This window comes from Leucoraja erinacea, chromosome 31, assembly GCF_028641065.1.
Source record: "Leucoraja erinacea ecotype New England chromosome 31, Leri_hhj_1, whole genome shotgun sequence".
Classification (NCBI taxonomy): domain Eukaryota; kingdom Metazoa; phylum Chordata; class Chondrichthyes; order Rajiformes; family Rajidae; genus Leucoraja; species Leucoraja erinaceus.
The window spans coordinates 19,770,904-19,784,287 of NC_073407.1; the positions used below are offsets into that span (position 1 = coordinate 19,770,904).

General features: G+C 38.3%; 1 protein-coding gene across 2 annotated transcripts in view; it reads left to right on the forward strand.

Moving 5' to 3' along the window:
* The window catches only part of abl1 (c-abl oncogene 1, non-receptor tyrosine kinase), a 110,116-nt gene that overhangs the window by 61,272 nt on the left and 35,460 nt on the right, over window positions 1-13,384 (forward strand). For both annotated transcript variants that reach the window (XM_055660199.1, XM_055660200.1), the window contains exons 2-3: window positions 1,211-1,375; window positions 2,946-3,241. In XM_055660199.1, coding sequence (XP_055516174.1) covers window positions 1,211-1,375; window positions 2,946-3,241 — 461 coding nt within the window. The remainder of the gene's footprint in view (window positions 1-1,210; window positions 1,376-2,945; window positions 3,242-13,384) is intronic.

Genomic DNA, 13,384 nt, shown 5'->3' on the forward strand with positions numbered 1-13,384 from the left:
TGTAAGACCATTTTTAATGCACATTTTTAAGTTTGTAAAGCTACTTGAGACGATTGAACAATGATATCTGCCAACTTCCACAAGTCTGTTTGCAATAATGTTTAATTAAATAGAGATATTAAAATTGTATTATCATTGCTGATAGTGGTTTAGTGAAAAGCATTCTCAAGTGTGAGACTTAATTCATTCATTATGTTTACAATCAAGGCCAATACTGAGGGAATGCTGCACCATTGGAGACATTTTTTTGGATGACATTTAATCAGAGACTCTGTTAGCTCTCAGTAATGGACCACACTACACTGGTTTGCAGCAGCGTAGAGGAGTTGTTCATGATGTTTTGGCCATAAATACCCTTTAATCAATTTTACTGAATGACCAGATTAAAAAAAATAATCCCATAGCGGTTAACAGAAGCTGATAACTAAGCAATATTGGATGTAATGATGGTAGACAAAAGTGCTGGAGAAATAGGCAACGTTTCGGGCTGAAACCCTTCTTCAGTCTGACGAAAGGTTTCGGCCCAAAACGTTGCCTATTTCCTTTGCTCCATAGATGCTGCCGCACCCGCTGAGTTTCTCCAGCACTTTTGTCTACCTTCGATTTTCCAGCATCTGTAGTTCCTTCTTAAACACTTGGATGTAATGATGATTACTTTGATACATATTGAGATCCAGCGAAGGCAGGATATTATGAGGTTATTAAAATACAAATCTGATGTTATTTGTAAATGCTGCGGCAAATCCAAATGGGACAAAACAAAATTGAACTTTACACCAAAAGTAATTTCCTGGGCTCCATGAGTTTAGATGCCTGGGCAGCACATGCCGTGAGATCATGTTTTGGGCATAGGTTTTCAGACCATTAGTTTATCCTGCATCAAACGTGGAATGTTATTTGAGGAATCTCAAGAAGGCAGTGATCAGATGCCATGCAAATCCTTTCAATCCTTGGATTTTTTTTAAACTTTTAAAATCATTTTAAATATCTTAAACTTATAATTTAATTACCAATTACCAGTGAACACTTGAAAGCGGCAGTTATTTTACCAGCTGTTGGGTGTATTTTGTGATACGAGGCATGTGTAATGTTACGTGGGCTGGTAATCAAATTGAATGCACAACATCTGACATAAGTTGCAGATTTAACTATGCAATTGATTGCATTCTGCATTCAACATGTTATAATTTTAACTTTGTTTTCTTTACAGAAGCCCTACACCGTCCAGAGTTTGAGTCCCAGGGTCTGAATGAAGCTGCTCGGTGGAATTCCAAAGAGAACTTGCTTGCCTGCCCCAGTGAAAATGATCCCAATCTTTTTGTTGCACTGTATGATTTTGTTGCCAGTGGTGATAACACACTCAGCATAACAAAAGGTGAGCAGCAAATGGCTAATCCATTCAGGCATCAAACACGATGCAATATTTCAATATATCTGACAACCAGAGTTTAACCTGAATAAATAATGTTTGCTAAACGATACCATGCCTATAAGCACAAACTGAAATAGCAGTGCAAGTTGGGAGGAAAGATAAATTGGTCTTAATTTTTAGAACTAGTCCTGATTAGCCATCTGAAGTTATCCCTGGACTTGTTTCATGTCCTTGGATCTTGTTTGCTATATATTTTATGCATGACTCCAGAAATGTGTTACTGATGCACCTATTTGGGGATTTTAAATTGATACAATACAATACAATATCGTTTATTTGTCATTTGAACCTCACATGAAGTTCAAACGAAATTTTGATTTAGTATTCAAAAAATAAAACCCTTTTTCTGCGTATTAAATTCTGCATGTAGCATTATGTACCAGCACTGTTACTATTCAGCTTTCCTCTGAAACTTGCTGTTCCTTTCAGAAGCTTCCCCTATATTAATTGTATGAATTCTATAATTTGGTTTGACACATTCAGAATAATATATCCTAAAAAATATATTCCCCTGCAAGTGATTTACAGAATGCAACTTGGATTAGAAAATAGTATCCTTGATTCTGAATATCAAAATGCAGTTAGATTAGATAGATTAGATTTGATTTTATTTGTTGTCATTTGAGCCCAGAAGTTCAAACAAAATTTAGTTTATGCAGTCATACAAACAAGAAGAAGAACCAAGACACAACACAATTTACGCAAACATCCATCACAGCGAATCTCCTCCTCGCTGTGATGGAAGGCAAATACTTATATCTCCCCTGCATTCCCCATTCTCCTCCCGATGTCAGTCAAAGTCCCTGGCGGGCGATGGTAAATAAGTCCTGCAGCCATTAAAGCCGCGCCGGGCGATGCAAGGCCCGCGCCGGGCGAATCAGGTCCACGCGCCGGGCGATGCAAGGCCACGCGCCGGGCGCCGGGTCTTGATGTCGGAGCCCCCGGCGGGTGCTAGCAAATCCCGCGGCAATGGATACTTTTAATTTGATACAAACTAACTTTGTGTACGCATCATCAAAGGCAAGGATGATCGTATATACTAAAACCCTTAAACATGAACGTTTTTGGAGGCCATTTTATATCTGCTTTGAATTCCACGCCCAACCACGGTCTGGACTAATCGCAGATGGTGTTTATATTTGTCTTCTTTGCCCAGATCCGGGAAATGACATGCCAGTGCCTGAGAAGTGAGTCTGTTTCCTATATACGTGGTTGGTTAGCAACCGAGTGAAATTGGTCAAGAGCTTGTGACTCAACTGTTTGAGGTAGATTGGGGAATTTTGGGAGACGGCAGGGGGGGGACTGCAAATACCTGTGTGTAATGTTAAACTATTTCTAAAACCAGATTGAAGAAATTAACACGTATTTGCAGTGTAGTTATAGGAAAAGTAGAACATACTTCAAAATCTAATCATGCAGATTCATGTGTGTTTTCTATATTGAAAATGTTCGCACTATGCTCTATATTTGTTACCTAGAATCTTGAATAGAAATTTGGATTCTCTTTTTATAGGTGAAAAGCTTCGTGTTCTGGGCTACAACCACAATGGAGAATGGTGTGAGGCTCAGACTAAAAATGGTCAAGGTTGGGTTCCAAGCAACTACATAACACCGGTGAACAGTTTAGAGAAACACTCCTGGTACCATGGGCCGGTCTCGCGCAATGCTGCAGAGTATCTCCTCAGCAGTGGCATTAACGGAAGTTTTCTGGTGCGGGAGAGTGAAAGCAGCCCCGGACAAAGATCCATATCACTTCGTTATGAAGGAAGGGTATACCACTACAGGATAAACACTGCATCTGATGGAAAGGTACATATTCATTTAGGAAAGCATTGAAAGCAGTGATAATGTAACTTTTGTTTCTATATTAACAATGAGGAATTCTATAAAAAGTTAATTATCATGTAACATATTTATTAAATGTGTATAATTATTTATCATCCAACACCTAAAACATGTTATTGAGAAGAAACAAGGAATTGCTGGTTAATACACAAAAGGACGCAAAATACCGGTGTCATTCATCAGGTCAGGCAGCATCTCTGGAGAACATGGATATGTGACACTTCCAGTTGACCTCCTTCTTCAGATTGATGGTGGGGGGCAAAAAAGGAAGCTGGAAGAAGAGAGAGGCAGGGCAAATCGTGATAGGTAGACGCAAGCAAGGTTTTTTTTTTATATAGGCAGATGGTTGAAACAAAGACCAGAGATAAAGGCAGAAGGTGTGAGACAAGGTTGAAGAGTTGAGAATTGCGAAGCTAGAGGGAGCAAAGTAGCAGGAGGGGAGGGGAACATGGGTTGGAGTCTAGGTTGGGCACAGTGGAGGGAGTTGGGGGAAGAAAAGTGGTTGGGGTGGGGGGGGGGGGGTGGGGGGGGAGCGGTTTACTAGGAGGTTACCTTTGTTATGGTAAACAGGTTGTCAGCCAAGCTGATCTATCAGTGTTTATACATCATGTGAGTCTTCCATACACCAATATTTGTACCAAAGCTTTCAGTTTGTGTGGTCTTATGTTTATGCAGCTTTCATTAAATTCTATGCAGTTTCCTTCAACTGCCTCTGGTTTCGGGTGGAACTTCTACCAAACGCTGGGTAATTTCCCCAGATTTTTCTGCTCGGTTCATTAGTGATTATCTTACATTTCTAATCTCAACTATTGCACTCCCCTCCGAGAGGGAATATCTTCCCCGCAGATCTGCTATAAATCTCAATTAGGTAACTTTTGAGTTTTATTTCTAAAAGTGATGCCCATTCTTTTCAGTTTCGGTGTAATTCTTGGGAAGTCACTTTGTACCTCAACCTTTTTCATAATTGTTGAGATCAGAAGTATTAATAGTGCTCTTTACTGATATAACAATACATGCATAAATTCTGATATTCAGTTTTATCACTTCAGATATGAAATGTATTGCTATTTTTTTTTGGTCACTTTATTAATGTCTGTCAGCCGTGATTTGCCTATCTGCAGCTCCCTTTTCAACCCTATTTTGGCTTACAATCCATGCAGTTTATCATTTCCCCATTCTTCCAGGAAAAAGCACCATTTCACATTTTCAATTACATGCCAGTTCTACAAATTTATTTACACTTATTACACTTTGCTGAATTCCGTCATTTTATTATTTACTGTCTGAAAGTCCCCAACCAGCACTTTAGAAAAAGTAGAGCAGAAGAGAGGTAGTATATGTTCTTGCCTTTAATGTTACTAATTCAAATAATGTGATGAAAAATAACTGGCACACATCCTCAGCAAAGTTTATAAAAAAATAAAAAATAAAAAAAAAGTTTAGTGTCATTTGTCTTTATGGATCAAATTGTGGAACTAACAAGTCTGGAAGAACATCTGTTGAAGTTCTCTCCAATGATCTAGAACATGTTACTTAAAGAAACAATAGTCTAATTTTTCAGTGAACATTGAAATTGAAAGGGTGAGTTTAACATCCTGAACTGCATTCCTGCTTGAAATGTAGTTGTAATGCAGGTATCTACCCAAAGAAAATTTGTGTTTCTGGTTGTACAACATCATATTGTTTTTACCATTTTAATCAAAAGGCAATGCTATGCGGGATATGCTGCCAGTGCATACTTTTTCTTTACAAATCCTATTACTCAACCTCCTTGAAGATTACATGAGAGAAAAGCATTTGTATCCTCCAGGCAATTGTCTCTGTTTTATTTCTTGCAACCATTGGGCCTTCTTGAATTTAGTTTGATTGTCATCCAGAACAACGTATCTGATATTGCCTTGAATATATAATGGTTTGATGTCAATAAGAGCATTTTATTTGACTAACTTGATTTTGAAATCGAGGCATTTGAAGGTATTAATAAATGTTCTAAAATATCAACTTGAACACAGCCTCCTACAGACTCCAATAAATAGAAGAGAGACTTCTCTTTTTATTGTCGTAGTCGCTCAGAAAACGCTCAGACCAACTTGCTTGCTCTGAGTCGTATTCAGCTTCAGGAACAGTTGGGTTCATGGGCAAATTCGTAAATGTTATATATCTGTTACTACATTTGAATGAGCAACCATTTCCCCTAGGTTTGAGAGAAGAATGTTTTCCTCAGCACTGAAAAAAATCTCCTCTTCCATACAACTTGTTTAATGGGGATTTTGGCATACCCTTTTGTATTGGGACAAAGCCAAACATGTATCTCAACATAATGAAACAACCAATACTCGTTCCCTCCATTCTATTCCAGGATCAGTCTAAGCCATCAGTGTCCAAAACATCCAGCATGTGAAATCCAGTTTAGAATTACATTTATCTGTTTTGATACTGATGCCTCACTGATAGAAAAGTCTGAATTCACAGCACTCGAGATGTGTTTGTGTCAGCAACTGAGGCATAAAACTTGAATTTATGTCCCTTGAGGCTTTAGTATGTACAACTTGACTATCTCATAAGAACACGATGCTCATAATTACATAGTAGCTGCTTTCCTGAAACCTTGACCTTCTGCGTGAGATAGCACTACCCATGTCAAACTGACATAACTTGGGCATCTTGAGTTCACTTTTCCAAATGATGTGGATCAATCTGTTGTTTTTATGTTTCAAGGTCATGACTGTGAGACAATGTAACAATGCTCAGCGGTTACTTTCCTGTTGATCTCAAGCTTCAGTTATTTTAATCATAGGCGATGTAGGAGATTAGTTTAACTGTAGAATGTATTCAATGGGCAAAATGCCTGGAAAGGAAGAGAATCTGATTTATGCAATGGGACAGCATCTCTAGCAGACAGGCTTTGTTTTGTGGTCAGGTGCAGGAAGTAATAATGTTGTCATCTTATTGCAGAGTTGCAAGAAAATTTGATTTATGTTCGAATATGTTTTGTCGTATATATCCAAAGTTCTAGAATAAAAAAAGTTTCCAGAAGAACCTATGACATATATTTCCATTGGCAGTGATTTAGCAGGATGTATAGAGGTTAAAAGGTAAAGGCATATAATGAGCTGAGAATGCAGTAAATTTCAACAAATCTGATTCTGATTAATTTAGGTTAGAGATACAGCGTGGAAACCAGTTATTTGTTTGGTTCCTTGAATATTGTGAGGGGAGCAGTTATTCAATCCAAACTTATTATTTCCTATATACTTGCTTGCTCTGGTCCAAATAGGATCATCACTTGCGTTTGGGAGCGGGGTGGTAGAACTCCTTTGTGTGAAGTTCTCTCCTTGGCCACATTAAGTCTGACAGGAGCTTGACATTATATTTATTTGAAACATGGAGGAGCTAATGGTGCCTGGCTCGAGTCCAAAGGCAATCTCATGAGACCCAGGCCTCCTAACCCAAGCAGACCTTGTAGATGAGTCATTCTTGCTGGCTGCCAGATATAGGGATTAAAATCTAAAAAGTTGCCTTTTGAGTATTGTTTTGAAGAAATAAACAATAATGAAGTTGGAAGTGCAGAAATGATCTGTGTGAAGATCCAATGTATTTCATAAATATTTTCAAATTTGGTGCTGATCTTATCTACGATTGTTGAATGATAATTGAGCTCAATGAGCCTCCCTTTGGACATTCCTCACCTCGCTCATCAAGCAAGAGGTACAGAAGTGTGAAAATCAATACCTCCAAATTCAGGGATAAGAAACAGAAACTGGCTGAGAAAGCTCTTGGGATACTTTCCTTTATTAGCCAAAACATAGTACAGAAGATAGAGAGTTTGTTGGAACAACATTGAAGACTAATTGGGCCATTGCGAAAACACTGCATCCAGTTCAGATCACATCATTACACTATGGACTTCTATGCATTGAATAGATATATACGGGCGGCTTATAAAAATAGGGAATTTAACATTTGAAGAAACATAGAAACATAGAAATTAGGTGCAGGAGTAGGCCATTCGGCCCTTCGAGCCTGCACCGCCATTCAATATGATCATGGCTGATCATCCAACTTGGTATCCCGTACCTGCCTTCTCTCCATACCCTCTGATCCCCTTGGCCACAAGGGGCACATCTAACTCCCTCTTAAATATAGCCAATGAACTGGCCTCAACTACCCTCTGTGGCAGAGAGTTCCAGAGATTCACCACTCTCTGTGTGAAAAAAGTTCTCATCTCGGTTTTAAAGGATTTCCCCCTTATCCTTAAGCTGTGACCCCTTGTCCTGGACTTCCCCAACATCGGGAACAATCTTCCTGCAAGCTTGAATATACGAGTTGTCCCTGTTATTAAAGAAATACGTGGAAATGTAATTGAAATGTATAATAAGTTGGGGCCTAGATAGAATAGAAAAAAATGTTTTGTTAAGAGAAGCGTTGTTCACTAAGGGTAACAGATTTGATGTGGTTGGTGGAAGAACTAGAGAGGCATTGAGAAATTAATTTTTTTCCACTCAATGGGTCTAGACTTTGGGGATAGAATTAGGGTTAGCAAGAAAGCCTCAACAAAAAACCCTTTTTACCAAATGTACACTTGATGTGCATACCAAAATTGTGCTTTACGTCATCCAACTGAATCAACATTCCAAGTTGTGTGTTGGCAGCCACGTGGCTTGTCATCCAGGGCCATTCAAGGGTCTTTGTACAATTTGATCACATTAGTTGCTCAGAAGTAAAGGAACAATTTTGCAGACCAGGAACGGTAAATTTGTAGTAGTCTGTGGCATTTTTAGCCGTCTTAAATTTCTGATTCAGCATTTTGAGCATCCAACATCCTTTTAGCAAATAACTAGAGAAACTACTCTGCATTGATCTGAGAAAAAGTCCCTGTTTGTGAATAACTGGTTCCACTTCAATTTCTGCTTGTTAGCCATCGAATAGATCAAGTCAAGAGTTTAAACTGTTTTTTGAAGAAGGAAAGAAAGATTCTACGTGGTATCTTTGACTTCTTAAGGTGAGGGACGTTGTTTGAAATGCAGTAATTTGGGTACATAAATGCAATAGCCAGTTGGATCCAACATTGCCCAAGCGCCAGAAAGTAGGTTATTTTTTTGTTCAGGGAAGAATGCAAGACTCATAAAATTCACAAGACTCACAAAATGAGTCATCCTCAATTTGTGAGAGAGTCCTGAGGAAGAAAGGGGTTATGGGCAACTTAAATGTTACCTAAACACATTTGGAGTTTTACTCAAAATCCCAATTCATTTATTTGATTAATATATGCATACATTGCTCTGCTGATGTATGTGCCATTAGCAGAACCAGAATATTCAAACAAATCTTCGTAAAACTTCAGGCCAGATATATCCAAGCAGAAGGAAATTAATCAATGAGAAATAATTGGCCAAGTAGGAATTTGTTGACTCTACCGATTATAAGGTGGGATATCCCAGGTTTTAATAGATTTTTAACAACCTACATTTATTTGCACTGATTTAAAATTTGTGTAAATATTTTGATTTGACACAAAACACTTTGGATCTTTCTTTAACATTTTTCAAATTTTAAATGTCCTTCATGACCTGAGTGCACTTCACAGCCCATATTTTACCTTTGAAATCTAGTTATTACTGTTGTCAAGAAATTATGGCAGGCAGTAAGCAGACAGCAGGTGCCCACAAACTGCACTGTAAGAATGATTGGTTGAATTAGGACTGTGGCTTGGTAGTAAATAGTGGCAAGGACTTCCTTGCTCCTTCAATGCTGCTGCACAACCTTGTACATCCACATTTATTATATTTTCTGGGTAATTAACTGGAATTAAGCCAAATTTTGTTATGAAATCAAACAAATTTGAGATATTTATGATATTATTTAGTTCTTATGAAGTACTTTTGAAGTGCGCTGTTCTGTTAATGAATGAAATGCAGCTGAGAATTGTACTCCCAGAAATGTTTTAAGTGATGTTGTATGGGGAAAGCAGGAATAGGGTTCTGATTTTAGATGATCAGCCATGATGGTGGTGCTGGCTCGAAGGGCCAAATGGCCTACTGCACCTTTTTTTTCTATGTTTGAGGGATAATTCTTTACTCCAATGCCAGGCATAATCCCATCTATCCTCTCTCTTTGAAATTGTGTCTTGGGATCTTTTGCATCTATTGGTGAAGGCAGCAGATTCCAGTTCATTAGAGGAAAGTCCATTCCAATCCAGTGGCTGTTGGATGTCTTTTGACGTTGGTACAAATGTCTCCCGGTGTTTATATTTTGGGAAAAGCCGAAATATTGAGAGAAAATGAAGAATGAAAAAAAAAAACCATTTCTGATCGGCCTTTCGTGATTTCAGGGTGGCCCAAAGAAATTTACAGACCATGATTTGAGCTTACCACTGAGCTTACTGATCACTGCTGTAACAAGAGAAATCGCACAACAAGATTCCACAAAGTTTGTTTCCAAAAAGAGCCATGTGTCAGCAATGTAACATTGATTATGGAAAATTGTTTAACATGGAGGCTTTGGAGGGAGTGCAGAAAAGGTTTTACAAGTGTGCTGCCTGAATTAGAGAATATTAGCTAGAAGGAGATATTGAGCAAACTTGGATTGGTTTCTGATGGGAGACATGATAGAAGTATGTAAAAATTATGAGAGGCATAGATAGGGTAAACAGTCAGTATATTTTTCTCAGGACAGAAATGTGAAATGCTAGAAGGCATTCCTTTAAGGGGAAATGGTGAATATTTAGAGGAAATATGTGAGGCAAGTTGTTTTTAAGAGAGTGATAGGTGTCTGGAACACACTGACAGGATGGTGATGGAAACATATATGATAGAGGTGTTTGAGAAGTGTTTAAATAAGCACATGGAATGGAAAGATGTGGATCGTGAGCAGGCAGAAGTCATTAGTTTAATTTGGCATCATGCTCAGCACAGACATCGTGAGTCAAAGGGCATGTTTCTGCACTGCATTGTGCTATGTTTTGTGTTTAATATTTAATATTACCGATATCCGTGGGCATATTTTGTGTTCATATATTCTAGAGTGGATTAGTTTATAAGGCTTGGAGGAATTAAAGAACATTTGAATTGTGTGAACGAGTTAAAATTACACGATCCTGTGAAAATCCTCAATAAATAATTCTGCTTGTAATACAATTCTGACTTCAGTAGAATTAATTCTTCCAATCACCTGACTTTATTATGTTGCAGATGTAGGGAAACCCTTATATCTAGGCCTAATTGATATATGCCTTTCTCTGTAATAAAATCAATAGTCAAAGTCAGTTCACCATGATGTTAAATCATGAATCCTACTCTCTTTGATATTGTCAACATTCCAGCTTTAAACAAAATCAGGTTTTGTTTGCACATTGGTATCTTAGCTTGCATTCACAATTATAACTAATTTGTAACTAATGTATACTAGCTTGATTCAATGAAATGGTGAGACACATCCATGGATCACTTGCATGGCAAGGACCAAGAAATCACAATCTGAAAAATTACAATGTGCCCAGAAATAAAATTCATTGCAGAACCAAGGAGCATACAGTAATCACAAATTAACTTATTTCTTTGTTACAGACTTGTTGTTTGTTGAATGTTGCATTTAAAAACTGCTGACTTAGGTTATTGAGTAGTATGAATGAATTGACAAGTTAAAATCATGTAAAGGTGCCCTCGTTTAAACCAAATGACTTGCTGATTACCAAATCTTCACCACTTTTGAATTTGGTAATAGTTCCATTAACAGGCAGTGAGGGTTGTACAAAAGACACCGCAGATTGAAAAGCTCTGGATTTTACCATGCAAACCAACTCATTTGACCATTCATTTGGCTTCTCTTCAAATCGGTTGCCTTGTATTTTAGTGTCCATTTTTCTCTCTGTACTTCCAGACTTCGTTCTGCATAGATTTTGTTGTAAACACAGTTGGGTTGCAGCAGTTTTACATTAGCACAGTTTTCTGAACTGCTGCTAAAAATGATCATATGGTCTTGTTGATGATATTGATTTTGAAAACGGAACTGCGAGCTTGTGGTTAGACTTTTTTTCCTATGTCTGAAAGTCAAGTAGGTCCATTTTTTTTTGTCTCCTAGTTAAGTGAACTATCTTTCAAGTCACTGAGAATTTTGGTCAAATTGGTCATTCCTTTGGCATTTTGGAATAAAAATCTGAGCTTGCGGGAGTCTCTTTAGGGTATGGTGCCAATTTCTGGGGTGGGAAATGTAGGTGCCTGTATTCAAACAGAATGTTATGGAATGTCAGAAGATTTGGTTCCAACTGCACAATTATTTAATTATGATGCAAGTGGCAGCAAACCAGACAAAATGAAAAGAGGAAAGCACTCCCTTCAGCTGTTTTCTCTCTTTGGGACCCCCTGAGATTAGCTGACTACTGGTTCTGTAAATGCTTCATCCCAACTGTTCAGGGTGTGGAATGTCTGATAAAATTCCTTACAGGGTGATTAACTGGAGTTTGGAAACTGGTTTGCACTGGAATACAGTCATTCCAAGATGCTGTGTCTGCAGATTCTTCTCTGAACATACCATTCTTAGCAGAGAAGTTTGTTTTTTTCTCTGTATAAGTTTTACCATTTCTGGGTTTTGACTTATTGAAGTCACACACAGTAATGTCAGGATCATGAAGCACCGATCTATGAGGGGCAAAGAGTAGACAGGCAGAAACTCCTTCCCAGGATGGAAAAAGCAAATACCAGAAGCATAGCTTTAAGGTGAGTTTAAAAAGAGATGTGTGGGGCATGTTTTTTTTACACAGGATGGTGAATGCCTGAAACGCGCTGCCTGGGGTAGTGCTTGAGGGAGATATGACAGTAGCATTTGAGACTTTTAGATATGTGTATGGATCAGCAGAGAATGAAGGGTTATGGATTACATGCAGGCAGATAGGAGTTGGGCTTGGCATGATGTTCGCTACAAACGTTGTGGGCGGAAAGATTGTTCCTGTGCTGTGCTGTTCTATGTCCTTTCAGCGTTGATTCCATTGCACAACGTAGTAACCTTATTAAATAAAACTTTGACAATGCTAAATCTTGCTGCTTGTGATTATTGGTTGTATACTCGGGAGGAAAAAAAGTTAGAGTTAACACATTCACTTCCTATTTAGGCAAACACATGGAACTTGCAGCTCTGAAACGGGTGAACTAATGTTTATGTCCACATTGGCCGCCGCCTACTCACTTCTCGTTTTTATCTAACCTATCAAATAATTCCTTTCCTCTATTGTCTACTCATTTAGCTGTTCCTTTAAATTGAGTTTATCCACGTGAAATATACATTTTCTGGATTATATCCAGTGACCCTTGCAATACGGAGGAGGAAGAGTGGAGGTGGGGGTGAAAAGTCACTGTTTTCCATAATGTGAAGTCACGTCATCTGCGGTTCATAAGTTATAGGAACAGAATCAAGTCTACTCTGCAATTCAATCACGGCCGATCTGTCTTTCCCTCTCAACCCCATTCTCCTGCCTTCTCCCCACAACCCGTGACACCCTTACTAATTAAAAACCTATCAATCTCCACCTTAAAAATATCCATTGACTTGGCCCCCACAGTCTCCTGTGGCAATGAATTCCACAGATTCACCACCCTCTGACAAAAGAAATTCCTCCTCATCTCCTGTCTAAAGGCATATCCTTTTATTCTGAGGCAATGGCCTCTGGTCTTGGACTCTCCCACTAGTGGAAACATCTTCTCTGGTTGTCGGAACGCTTGTTCAAAAAATATATAAATTTTGTTTATTTCCCCACACATTTCGAGAAAACTATTTTTATTATGCCTCAAAGTTTTGGGTGATGATTTGTGAATTCCTGAAGGGTGAATTACTGTCACCTGAACAACCTTAACGTCGGAGTACTTTCACTTCTCTCAAAGCTAACTGCATGTGGATGTATTCAAACTCCACTACGAATGTAAAACTGTTTTATTAGTTCCGTTTTGTGCTTCTCATTTGCAATTTTTTCCTATTTGTTTAATACGGCCATCTTGTCCCTTTTGCTTCTTTCAAGTTTTTTTCAAGTTCAGTTTATTGTCACATGTACCAATTAAGGTGCAGCGAAATTCAGATTGCCATACAGTCCTACCAATAAAGAGCAACAAGACACCCAAA